Consider the following 13,779-nt stretch of genomic DNA (forward strand, 5'->3'; position numbering starts at 1 on the left):
GACCGCTTATGAGATCTCTGAACGGATCTCAAAAAAATGGAAACCAAAACGCCAGTGTGAAAATAGCCTTAAGAGAATGTCCAACTTTGAACATATTTATTATCATTACGGTCTTGTCTGATTCTCAATTTTAGACTAGTGCTTCATTCCAATTTCTGCTGGCTTCAGAGCTGAAATCATCCAGCATTCCCTGCTTCTTCAGTGTATTCTCCACACTTTGTTGACTTTTTAGCAGAATTTACTGCATCTTTCAGATATAGGAGGCTAAAACTTAAGGCGGGTTTACACAGGCCAACCAGAAAGCCGATTGTCAGGAAGGAAGTGTTGCTTCACGACAAGCGGCTGCTCGTTCAGTGAAGGAGACTGCTGTATTTACATGCAGCGATCACCTCCACAGTATGAGGACAAGGGATCTCTCATCCCCATAGAGCTGCACTGTTTCTGGGCAGCAGATCACTGTTCAGACTAGGGTTGTTGCGGGTATCGAAATTTCGATACCCAATCGATACTTTTGTCCCGGTATCGATACGATACCGGGATTTCCGTTTTTTCGATACTGGGCTGCGCTTCTGCGCAGTCTAGTATCTCTGAACATGAGCGCGCTGCTATCGGCGCGCTCATGTTCTCTCTCAGCAGCACGGGGAGAAGGAAGCTGTCCTCCCTCCCCCTGTGCTGCTGCCACTGCCACCAATGAGAAGCGAGGGGCGGCAATGAGAAGAGAGGGGCGGAGGAGGGGCGGCAATGAGAAGAGAGGGGCGGAGGAGGGGCGGCAATGAGAAGAGAGGGGCGGAGGAGGGGCGGGCGCACTGCGCCACCAATGATAGGATTATTTCCACACAGAGCGGCGCCCAGCGATGTCCCAGCACTCACCATTAGTCCTGGGCGCCGCTCCGTTCGCCTGCAGTGCCCCATTACTGTCTCCTCTCCTGCTCCACATGCTGCTGATTACTATCGGAGCGATGGGAGGAGACATCAGCTTCACTAGTGGGCGTTCCTTCTCCCTGCGCTGCGATTGGACAGCGCTACAGCCAGGGAGAAGGAACGCCCACTAGTGAATCTGATGTCTCCTCCCATCGCTCCGATAGTAATCAGCAGCAGGAGACAGTAATGGAGCACTGCAGGCGAACGGAGCGGCGCCCAGGACTAATGGTGAGTGCTGAGACATTGCTGGGCGCCGCTCTGTGTGGCCTGATAGTGAAAGTCTGGACTCATATACAGTAGTCATTCTTTAACACATACAGGAGGCGGGTGCCGGCAGCAGAATCGCATTGCCGGCACCCTGCCCCTGACAGGGAGCTGCGATCAGCGGCAGTTAACTGCCGCTGATCTGCCAGTACCCGCCTCCTGTATAAAGGGGTAGTTATCATTGGTGGTGCAGTGTGCCCCCCCCCCCTCAACCCCCCATCCCATTAAAATCATTGGTGGCACAGTGCGACAGCCCCTCTCAACCCCCCAGTATTAAAATCATTGGTGGCAGTGGCCACAGGGACCTCTCCCCTCCCCCTCATTGGTGGTGCAGTGGCAGCTTCTGATCGGAGCCCTAGCTGTGTAAGCCTGGGGCTCCGATCGGTTACCATGGCAGCCAGGATGCTACAGAAGCCCTGGTTGCCATGGTAACATCCCTGATGCTGTGTGCACAAAGCACAGAGCAGCAGGGACAGTGTGGAGTCCTATTCACCCTGATAGAGATCTATCAGGCTGAATAGGAAAAGGGATGAAAGATCCCAGGTTCTAGCCCCTAAGGGGGAAATAGTTATTAAATAAAAAGTGTAAAAAAAACAAACAAAAAACACTAAAATATGAAGTATAAATCACCCCCTTTTCCCAATTTCACATATAAAATATATAAATAATAAACATATTACATCGCCACGTCAGAAAAGTCCAAACTATTAAAATATATTTAAAAAAATCTAGGTGGTGAATGCCGGAACAGAAAAAATAAAATAAAAACTGCGCGATTCGCCATTTTTAAAAATGAGGAATGCACGTGGCTTTTTTTGTTAATTTTTTTCGCGTGGTATCGAATGGTATCGAGTATCGCAATACTTTTTTCATGGTATCGAAACCGAATAAAAAAATTGGTATCGCAACAACTCTAGTTCAGACAGCACAATCTGCTGCCCAGAAATAATGATTGATGTGCCTGCACATTTGGCGGCACATTTAGATTGGCAGATTGTCAGGAACAAGCGTTCGCAGGAACGTTCATTCCCGAAAATCGAGCCGCGTAAATCCACCTTTAAACTACTCAACAGAGCGGACAATTGTCAGGAAGGAAGCGTTCCTTCCTGACAATCGCCTGCTCGTCAGTGGAGGATACATTTACATGCAGCGATCTCCTCCACAGTATGCGGAGGAGTGTTCGCTAATGCCATCGCTTGTCCCCATACAGAATTACTGTTTGCCGGAACCAAAGTGTGTTTAGGTGGCACCATCTGCTGCCGGCAAACAATGATTTAGGTGTCTGTACAAACGATTCTATTACCCTATGAACAAGTGTTTCGCTCGTTCATCGGGTAATCGGCAGCACCTTTACACCGGCAGAGAATCGCTAATGAGTGTTCGTATTAACATTTGTTAACAACAATCTGCCCAAACATCGTGCAGTCCAAGGGACCTTAAGGATCGGTACAAGATTGACCATAATGGGGGCGGGGCGGAGTTCCGGCGGCGGCGCGGCAGCGCATGCCAAGAGGCCGCCGGAATGAAAGTACGACATGTCGCTAGTGTGAAACTAGCCTCATACATTTAGGTATGAGTGTAACTGCCTCTTGCATGTATATTTTTTATTTGCTTTTACAGAATTATAGATTTTTAACCTTTACGCTGCCATATAAAATTGCATTTAGATACAGTATGTCCTCATGTTGTTTTGGTGCTTTTGTTGAGTGTCAGGCCAGTATTTATATGATTGTCAGTACACGATAATACACGGAATACAATGTAATGACAAAGTTACACATCTTTATACACAGGTATTAGTTATATATAAAATCATGTTCAGTGGCGGACAGGTTTGTCACATATACACAGTGAAGGCAGCCATTCTGTGAGCCAAAGGTGTGCTCCTATTAATGACATGCAGTCAACCTGCCGTTATTGTCTACCTACCTATGCACGCTGCTGCCAGCAGTCTGTTGGCAGAGTAGGGAGACTCACACGATGGGAAGATGGGTTGCATCATGTAGTTGGAGAAGGTAATGGCAATTACCGCTTGGCTGGTGGGCTCAATAATTAATAGGGAAGTCCACAGCCTAATGAAGGCTATAAAGCCACCAAAAGCTTCCAGGATATAGGCATAGCTTGCTCCTGACTTGGTAATGGTTGTGCCTAATTCTGCATAACATAAGGCACCAAATATGGAAAACACTCCTCCAACGGCCCAGATCACCAGTGAAAGACCGTATGAAGCACTGTACATCAAGACCCCCTTCGGTGACACAAAGATGCCTGAGCCGATCATATTGCCCACAATCAGACAAACCCCATTTAGCAATGAGATTTCCTTCTTGAGTTTCATGGATTCCTGGGAGCCGGAGTCGGCTGGAGTTCCATGTTGTCCATTAGGAGTCGGCTCCTCTGTGGAAGCTGGTGTGTATTTAGTGGAGGTGTCCATGGTGGAATGAGAGCGTCAGCAGCACAACAGCATGCCCAGCTAGGAGAATAGGAGAGAGAGGTCAGAGGGTGAGTGAAAAAGCCATGCACATCAAAATGTTAACTCTTTGTAATCCTGCAGGATCTGGACTGGAAAGTGTTGGTTTTCCAAGTTGTAAAACCTCAACAGCATGAAAGAAACAGGCACAGCAGGACAGGACCTTCACAGTCCTCAAGCTGGCCATACACCTCACATATCTGTCACGGATTCTCAATCCACATCATGCCAACTGAAGCAGCGGGTTCCTCCCACGCGTTTCAGTCATAGGTTGAAAGCAGTGGAAGACCCAATGTGGCTGTACCCTTAGTGTTACCTAGGTATTCTGCTGACATAACATAAAGTGCTATGGACTAAGTGATATGAATGCCACCAAAAACATGGTTGGACCCATCGTCAAGCTCAAGTTGTAACCCATGCAATAACATGTAACCAACGCAACAATATAAAATGCCACCATACTTAAAGGGAACCTGTCACCGGGATTTTGTGTATAGAGCTGAGGACATGGATTGCTAGATGGCCGCTAGCACATCCGCAATACCCAGTCCCCATAGCTCTCTGTGCTTTAACTGTGTAAAAAAAAAGATTTGATACATATGCAAATTAACCTGAGATGAGTCCTGTACGTGAGATGAGTCGGGGATAGGACTCATCTCAGGTTAATTTGCATATGTATCAAATCGTTTATTTACACAATAAAAGCACACAGAGCTATGGGGACTGGGTATTGTGGATGTGCTAGTGGCCATCTAGCAGCCCATGTCCTCAGCTCTATACCCAAAATCCCGGTGACAGGTTCCCTTTAAAGGAGTCAGGCGGTTGATTAATTTATATGAGTAGATGTTCAGACCAAGCATCGGGAAGGAATGGAGCACCCGATTATTGGCCGGGACGGCTGCACGGTGACGGTGCACTGTAACATCACATCTAGTAATTCAGGCGGTTGATTCATTTATATGAGTAGATGTTCAGACCAAGCATCGGGAAGGAATGGAGCACCCGATTATTGGCCGGGACGGCTGCACGGTGACGGTGCACTGTAACATCACATCTAGTAATTCAGGCGGTTGATTCATTTATATGAGTAGATGTTCAGACCAAGCATCGGGAAGGAATGGAGCACCCGATTATTGGCCGGGACGGCTGCACGGTGACGGTGCACTGTAACATCACATCTAGTAATTCAGGCGGTTGATTCATTTATATGAGTAGATGTTCAGACCAAGCATCGGGAAGGAATGGAGCACCCGATTATTGGCCGGGACGGCTGCACGGTGACGGTGCACTGTAACATCACATCTAGTAATTGTCAATGAGGTTGGACAGGGTTTTTATAGAAGACAAATCACACAGAGGTTTTTAGTCACACGACTTACTGTCACTAGCCCCTGCCTAAATGTCCTATCAAATACCAGGCACAGCTTCTACTAAAAGCATCGAGATGTGCCTGATAAACAATGAGGGGCCCACCAGTCAGCTGATCGGACCCCCAGTGATCTAGTATCTGAGGATAGGTCATCCATTTTAAAGAACTGAAGAACCCCTGTAATGGTTGACGCAGTATAAGGGAAGTTTACTTTTCATAGCCTTTGGACCCTTTAACTCTACCCTTTATATGCTGTGTAGTGTAGTAAGTAAAGGAATCTCTTGGAAGAAGCCAACGCTCCTTAGCATCTGCCCTTCCTACAGTATTAAGCTGATGATGAGATCCCTTTAACAATTGCCGACTGGCGACACTCTCTCAACATGTGGAAAGAAGTCGGCCATGTTTAACTTTTTCATCCAATTGTCGCCAGTCCATAAACCGTCTTTCTGTGAAAGAGCATTCCCAGAAAGATTGTTGATCCTGTGCCCGGTGGCATTACACATGTACGGGCATTATGAGCGCATATTAGGGCCAATATGGACTAAAAATGTATGGCTGCATGGACGTATCGTTCACCAGATGACTGTTCTTTAAGGGCAAGGGGGAGCATCAAATGCTCCACTCATAGGGGCTGGAGGGGTGAAGAAGGGGTCATGTCCGGGTTTCAGCACTGAACCCGGATAACCCTTTTCAGCAAAGGCTATCATATAATGAATGGGATCCAAAGCAATCCTAACAGTTACAATTGGGGGGGGGGGGGGGGGTCCTATTTCTCCTACAGCCTGTATTACACCAACAGATTATCTGACCAATATCTGTCCAATCAGACCAATAGTTGGTGTGTATAACAAAAGATCTGGGTGTGTAAATGGTCATCTCACCAATAAATAATCTGTTGGTGTCATAGGTCAGGCAATGCTCCTCTGGGAAAAAGGTATCCAAAAAGAAAAGAAGGCTGAACATCTGAAGGCAGCTTTCCTATAAATCAATGGTCGAGCAGTGACTGATAGGACATATCCGGTGGCATCAGAGGTTCAGCTTTTTCGCATGACAATTAAAATGAAACAGAGGAACGGCAGGGCACTATCATTTAGCTATCAGGGATCCTGCCGGTTATTGATGCCAAGGCTTCCTTAATGTGTTTGGAGCGTTCTAGATAAAAGAAGCCTGATCCAGCAGCTTCATCTCTGAGATAAGAGCTGGAAGTGGCACTCTCCAGAGTTAGTCATTAATGCACAGCTTCTGAGAGCAATGTCCTGATAAGTGTCCCAGAGCGATAAACAGCACATCCACCAGCCTGGCGCTGCCCCTGGTACAGAGTGATGCCAGCAAGCACCAGCCCCTCATCCTGGACACATTCCTGGCCATAATAAAACTCCTATCAATCATTATGTAAATGATCGCTCACCCCACTGAGTCACACGGTCAGACTCTGACCCAGTCATCCCAGCAGTTATTTCAATGTCCGCCGGGGTACACAAGCGATTAATTTACCATATTCTAGTTTTAACAAAGCCAAAATCTGGAACGCCCCAGAAGGGTTGGGATCCAACCAGCCTTCACGGCTATGATCATAAGGATGGATCCCATAGATCCAGTGAGAATCACATTTACTCATAGTAACTCTGCTGTAAATCCTAATCTGGAGGTAATCTGCAGCCTCTGGGAGAGGAGCATCAGAGACATACACGTTCACTAGAGATGTCCACTGTGTGCGGTGTAATATGGCGGTACACAGTGATGAGGAGGTGACGGGGTTAAGGGGATAGGGGGACACAGACTGTATGCGGTGATGTTGGGCAGGCAGGAGGGGTCTGGTTATCGCAGGGAGGTAGGAGCTTGTAAGTACATAGACTATGGTGGGGTGACACTGGCGGAGGCAGTAGGAGATGTCTAGCTATGATCAGTGGCATAGCGTGGTAAGGGCCGGGGGGCATTGCCCCGGGCGCCAGACTGCAGGGGGGAGCTGGCGCACAATCACTGACTTAATGTTTTCTCTCTGCTGAACTGCGCAGAGTGAGCGAGGAGTGGTAAACTTTCAGCCGAAGGAGCGCGCGCCCTGATGAAGCACGGCAGTTCACATTGATATAGGCTCCGCCCACCTTCCACACACCGCGGAGCAAGAAGATGGCTGCCGCTTCAGGACCGAGTGCAGCGGCAGCAGCCTGTGTGTGAGGGACACGACACTGACAGTGAGTGACAGCTGGCCTAACTCATACCAGATGAGGTCCGAAATAAGGATCCTGTTGTGCAAAAGGTCTTTAAAGGAAATGTTCAGGCGGTAAATGCCTTTTAGGATTTGGGATGTTGTAGGTTTCACCACTAGGGACACATGGTGGCACAGCTTCCAGTTTTTACCTCATCTTTTATAATTGGTAATTTGAAGGAGTTTTGGGGGCTTATGTAGTAATTATTTTAGTTGCTTTGGTCCTGCGTATTCTCCGCCCAAGACCTATTTTTGTTTCCGTTGGACTCAGTTAAGGTCATCTATAGGTTAGCTGTGTGGTGCTCAAGTAGGTTCCCGAAATCTTCTGATGCCTTGCTCATTGGTCTAGAAGTTCCAGTGAGGGTCCATTCACACACGGACACCGGCCATGTGCGTTCCGCATTTTGCTGACCGCACATGGCCAGCACTATAATAGAAATGCCTTTTCTTGTCCGTGTCTGCAGACAAGAATAGGACATGTTCTACTTTTTGGCAAAATGGAAGTGCGGATGCAGACAGCACACTGTGAGCTGTCCACATCTTTGGCGGCCCTATTGAAAATGAATGGGTTCGGATCCGTTACGCAACATTGCGTAACGGATCCGGACCCATTTTGCGGACATGTAAATGGACCGTGACAGGAAGAATTCTCCTTTAATAGACAGCAGACAGCCAGTTGAGAAGAATCCTGAAAATCAATGCCCCTCCCTCCCTAATTTTTTTTATTTTTCATCTTGTCATGGCTAATGCTCGGTCAACTTGGTTTTAGCAAAAATGATTACTGGCCTATATAACCGCCTTAGTATTAGTTCTGACTAAGGGGCCTCATACAGTGCCCAATGTTGGGGCAGTGCGAGCGCCGATGGGCATTCATCGGTGTTCGTTTGCACCAACCTGATTCCACGGGCCGATCCAGACTACCGCAGTGGTTTCTCCCTCATTCTGTTCTATTCATTATCGGCAGCACATCTCATTTCGAAGGAAGATGTGCTGCCGATAATAATTGGATCTGTGTGACTCACTGACCAAGTGTAAGTCCCCCTGGTTGTCTCACTTCAACTAGAACTTGTCCTGCAAAAAATAAGGCCTCATAAAGGTATATTGCTGAAAAAACTAAAGTTCTAGCCCTTGGAATGCAATTTTGAAAGGGGTTTGAGGGGTTAAGAACTGGTAATACATGTTAAAGATCTTTGCAGTATTTGTCTCTTGCATAGTATTATTGGTAATATTGCTCTTGGTATGCTGTGGGCGTCGTTCTATAAAAAAGGCGCGTGTCCAAAAGTTAGGGGGCGCAATAAAGGTTTGCCCCGGGTGATGGCAACACACGCTACGCCACTGACTATGATAGAAAGGTGGGGGGGCTGTGGGTACATGAATGTATGGTGGGTGACGCTGACAGGGAGTCAGATAAGGAATTGTGGGCTACATTAGGGAGCGCATGTGTAATATGAGGGGCACATACACTGTGTGGAGATAATGGTGGGACAGGTTTAGTGATAGAAGGGGTATAGAAGGGGCATTTGGGGGGCACCACAGTGAGTGTATGTGAGGGGCACATGCATTGTGTAGAGATAATGGTGGGACACAGGGCAGGTTTAGTGATGGCAGGCGTAGAGGTGGCATTGTGGGGGCACCATAGTGAGTGTATGTGAGGGGCACATGCATTGTGTAGAGATAATGGTGGGACACAGGGCAGGTTTAGTGATGGCAGGCGTAGAGGTGGCATTGTGGGGGCGCCATAGTGAGTGTATGTGAGGGGTACATGCACTGTGTGGAGATAATGGTGGGACAGGGGGCAGTTTTAGTTATGGCAGGGGTAGAGGTGGCATTGTGGGGGCGCCATAGTGAGTGTATGTGAGGGGCACATGCACTGTGTGGAGATAATAGTAGGACAGGGGGCAGGTTTAGTGACTGTGGGGGCACCATAGTGAGTGTATGTGAGGGGTACATGCACTGTGTGGAGATAATGGTGGGACAGGGGGCAGTTTTAGTTATGGCAGGGGTAGAGGTGGCATTGTGGGGGCGCCATAGTGAGTGTATGTGAGGGGCACATGCACTGTGTGGAGATAATAGTAGGACAGGGGGCAGGTTTAGTGACTGTGGGGGCACCATAGTGAGTGTATGTGAGGGGCACATGCACTGTGTGGAGATAATGGTGGGACAGGGGGCAGGTTTAGTTATGGCAGGGGTAGAGGTGGCATTGTGGGGGTGCCATAGTGAGTGTATGTGAGGGGTACATGCACTGTGTGGAGATAATGGTGGGACAGGGGGCAGTTTTAGTTATGGCAGGGGTAGAGGTGGCATTGTGGGGGTGCCATAGTGAGTGTATGTGAGGGGCACATGCACTGTGTGGAGATAATAGTAGGACAGGGGGCAGGTTTAGTGACTGTGGGGGCACCATAGTGAGTGTATGTGAGGGGTACATGCACTGTGTGGAGATAATGGTGGGACAGGGGGCAGTTTTAGTTATGGCAGGGGTAGAGGTGGCATTGTGGGGGCGCCATAGTGAGTGTATGTGAGGGGCACATGCACTGTGTGGAGATAATAGTAGGACAGGGGGCATGTTTAGTGACTGTGGGGGCACCATAGTGAGTGTATGTGAGGGGTACATGCACTGTGTGGAGATAATGGTGGGACAGGGGGCAGGTTTAGTAATTGTGGGGGCACCATAGTGAGTGTATGTGAGGGGTATATGCACTGGTGGATATAATGGTGGGACAGGGGGCAGGTTTAGTGATGGCAGGGGTAGAGGTGGCATTGTGGGGCACCATAGTGAATGTATGTGAGGGGCACATGCACTGTGTGGAGATATTGGTGGGACAGGGGGCAGGTTTAGTGATTGTGGGGGCACCATAGTGATAATACTAGGACAGGGGCAGGCTAGTGATGGCAGGGGTAGAGGTGGCATTGTGGGGGCACCATAGTGAGTGTATGTGAGGGGTACATGCATTGTGTGGAGATAATAGTAGGACGGGGGGCAGGCTAGTAATGGCAGGGGTAGAGGTGGCATTGTGGCGGCACCATAGTGAGTGTATGTGAGGGGTACATGCATTGTGTGGAGATAATAGTAGGACGGGGGGCAGGCTAGTAATGGCAGGGGTAGAGGTGGCATTGTGGGGGCACCATAGAGAGTTAGAGAGTGTACGTGAGGGGCACATGCACTGTGTGGAGATAATGTTGGGACAGGGGGCAGGTTTAGTGATGGCAGGGGTAGAGGTGGCATTGTGGGGGCGCCATAGTGAGTGTATGTGAGGGGCACATGCATTGTGTAGAGATAATGGTGGGACACAGGGCAGGTTTAGTGATGGCAGGGGTAGAGGTGGCATTGTGGGGCACCATAGTGAATGTATGTGAGGGGCACATGCACTGTGTGGAGATATTGGTGGGACAGGCGGCAGGTTTAGTGATTGTGGGGGCACCATAGTGATAATACTAGGACAGGGGCAGGCTAGTGATGGCAGGGGTAGAGGTGGCATTGTGGGGGCACCATAGTGAGTGTATGTGAGGGGTACATGCATTGTGTGGAGATAATAGTAGGACGGGGGGCAGGCTAGTAATGGCAGGGGTAGAGGTGGCATTGTGGCGGCACCATAGTGAGTGTATGTGAGGGGTACATGCATTGTGTGGAGATAATAGTAGGACGGGGGGCAGGCTAGTAATGGCAGGGGTAGAGGTGGCATTGTGGGGGCACCATAGAGAGTTAGAGAGTGTACGTGAGGGGCACATGCACTGTGTGGAGATAATGTTGGGACAGGGGGCAGGTTTAGTGATGGCAGGGGTAGAGGTGGCATTGTGGGGGCGCCATAGTGAGTGTATGTGAGGGGCACATGCACTGTGTGGAGATAATAGTAGGACAGGGGGCAGGTTTAGTGACTGTGGGGGCACCATAGTGAGTGTATGTGAGGGGTACATGCACTGTGTGGAGATAATGGTGGGACAGGGGGCAGTTTTAGTTATGGCAGGGGTAGAGGTGGCATTGTGGGGGCACCATAGTGAGTGTATGTGAGGGGTACATGCACTGTCTGGAGATAATGGTGGGACAGGGGGCAGTTTTAGTTATGGCAGGGGTAGAGGTGGCATTGTGGGGGCACCATAGTGAGTGTATGTAAGGGGTACATGCACTGTGTGGAGATAATGGTGGGACAGGGGGCAGGTTTAGTAATTGTGGGGGCACCATAGTGAGTTTATGTGAGGGGTATATGCACTGGTGGATATAATGGTGGGACAGGGGGCAGGTTTAGTAATTGGGGGGGCACCATAGTCAGTGTATGTGAGGGGTATATGCACTGGTGGATATAATGGTGGGACAGGGGGCAGGTTTAGTGATGGCAGGGGTAGAGGTGGCATTGTGGGGCACCATAGTGAATGTATGTGAGGGGTACATGCACTGTGTGGAGATATTGGTGGGACAGGGGGCAGGTTTAGTGATTGTGGGGGCACCATAGTGATAATAGTAGGACGGGGGCAGGCTAGTGATGGCAGGGGTAGAGGTGGCATTGTGGGGGCACCATAGTGAGTGTATGTGAGGGGTACATGCATTGTGTGGAGATAATAGTAGGACGGGGGGCAGGCTAGTAATGGCAGGGGTAGAGGTGGCATTGTGGCGGCACCATAGTGAGTGTATGTGAGGGGTACATGCACTGTGTGGAGATAATGGTGGGACAGGGGGCAGGTTTAGTGATGGCAGGGGTAGAGGTGGCATTGTGGGGGTGCCATAGTGAGTGTATGTGAGGGGCAGATGCACTGTGTGGAGATAATAGTAGGACAGGGGGCAGGTTTAGTGACTGTGGGGGCACCATAGTGAGTGTATGTGAGGGGTACATGCACTGTGTGGAGATAATGGTGGGACAGGGGGCAGGTTTAGTGATGGCAGGGGTAGAGGTGGCATTGTGGGGGTGCCATAGTGAGTGTATGTGAGGGGCAGATGCACTGTGTGGAGATAATAGTAGGACAGGGGGCATGTTTAGTGACTGTGGGGGCACCATTGTGAGTGTATGTGAGGGGCACATGCACTGTGTGGAGATAATGGTGGGACAGGGGGCAGGTTTAGTGATGGCAGGGGTAGAGGTGGCATTGTGGGGCACCATAGTGAATGTATGTGAGGGGTACATGCACTGTGTGGAGATATTGGTGGGACAGGGGGCAGGTTTAGTGATTGTGGGGGCACCATAGTGATAATAGTAGGACGGGGGCAGGCTAGTGATGGCAGGGGTAGAGGTGGCATTGTGGGGGCACCATAGTGAGTGTATGTGAGGGGTACATGCATTGTGTGGAGATAATAGTAGGACGGGGGGCAGGCTAGTAATGGCAGGGGTAGAGGTGGCATTGTGGCGGCACCATAGTGAGTGTATGTGAGGGGTACATGCACTGTGTGGAGATAATGGTGGGACAGGGGGCAGGTTTAGTGATGGCAGGGGTAGAGGTGGCATTGTGGGGGTGCCATAGTGAGTGTATGTGAGGGGCAGATGCACTGTGTGGAGATAATAGTAGGACAGGGGGCAGGTTTAGTGACTGTGGGGGCACCATAGTGAGTGTATGTGAGGGGTACATGCACTGTGTGGAGATAATGGTGGGACAGGGGGCAGGTTTAGTGATGGCAGGGGTAGAGGTGGCATTGTGGGGGTGCCATAGTGAGTGTATGTGAGGGGCAGATGCACTGTGTGGAGATAATAGTAGGACAGGGGGCATGTTTAGTGACTGTGGGGGCACCATTGTGAGTGTACGTGAGGGGCACATGCACTGTGTGGAGATATTGGTGGGACAGGGGGCAGGTTTAGTGATGGCAGGGGTAGAGGTGGCATTGTGGGGGCGCCATAGTCATAGTGAGTGTATGTGAGGGGCACATGCACTGTGTGGAGATAATGGTGGGACAGGGGGCAGGTTTAGGATTGTGGGGGCACCACAGTGAGTGTATGTGAGGGGCACATGCACTGGTGGTGATGCCACGAGTCAGGGGGAGAAGTTAGGGTGTGGGGGCACCACAGTGAGTGTATGTGAGGGGCACATGCACTGTGTGGAGATAATGGTGGGACAGGGGGCAGGTTTAGGATTATGGGGGCACCATAGTGAGTGTATGTGAGGGGCACATGCACTGTGTGGAGATAATGGTGGGACAGGGGGCAGGTTTAGGATTGTGGGGGCACCACAGTGAGTGTATGTGAGGGGCACATGCACTGTGTGGAGATAATGGTGGGACAGGGGGCAGGTTTAGGATTGTGGGGGCACCACAGTGAGTGGGCACATGCACTGGTGGTGATGCCACGAGTCAGGGGCAGAAGTTAGGGTGTGGGGGTCACTCACTGCTCCAGACGCCTGCTGCTGCCCTCGGCTGCTCCTGGGACTGAAGAGGCTGAGGGAAGGAGGGCAGCCCGTGTACAGCGGCCGCTCCGGGGAGGGAGGGCAAGGTACAGAAAGAAACAACAGGATTTCGAAAGAAGACAAGATCACTCAGCGAATTCTGAGAGTTGTGGAGAAAGCATTTCTTATCAGTGGGGGAGGGGGCAGAGAGCACCCAGGAGGAAGGTGAGGGACACGGACCATGGAGAAAGT

The 13,779-nt window shown here is 50.0% G+C and overlaps 1 protein-coding gene across 4 annotated transcripts in view; it reads right to left on the reverse strand.

Moving 5' to 3' along the window:
- Positions 1 to 13,779, reverse strand: part of SLC7A7 (solute carrier family 7 member 7) — a 56,398-nt gene that overhangs the window by 33,270 nt on the left and 9,349 nt on the right. For 3 of the 4 annotated variants that reach the window (XM_044274095.1, XM_044274103.1, XM_044274088.1), the window contains one exon: positions 3,115 to 3,658. In XM_044274095.1, the coding sequence (XP_044130030.1) occupies positions 3,115 to 3,619 (505 nt within the window). In that variant the 5' untranslated portion in view covers positions 3,620 to 3,658. Of the gene's footprint in view, positions 1 to 3,114; positions 3,659 to 13,530; positions 13,661 to 13,779 lie in introns of those variants that run through there. The other variant, XM_044274080.1, reaches the window with a different exon arrangement.

This window comes from Bufo gargarizans, chromosome 1 (assembly GCF_014858855.1).
Source record: "Bufo gargarizans isolate SCDJY-AF-19 chromosome 1, ASM1485885v1, whole genome shotgun sequence".
Lineage (NCBI taxonomy): Eukaryota > Metazoa > Chordata > Amphibia > Anura > Bufonidae > Bufo > Bufo gargarizans.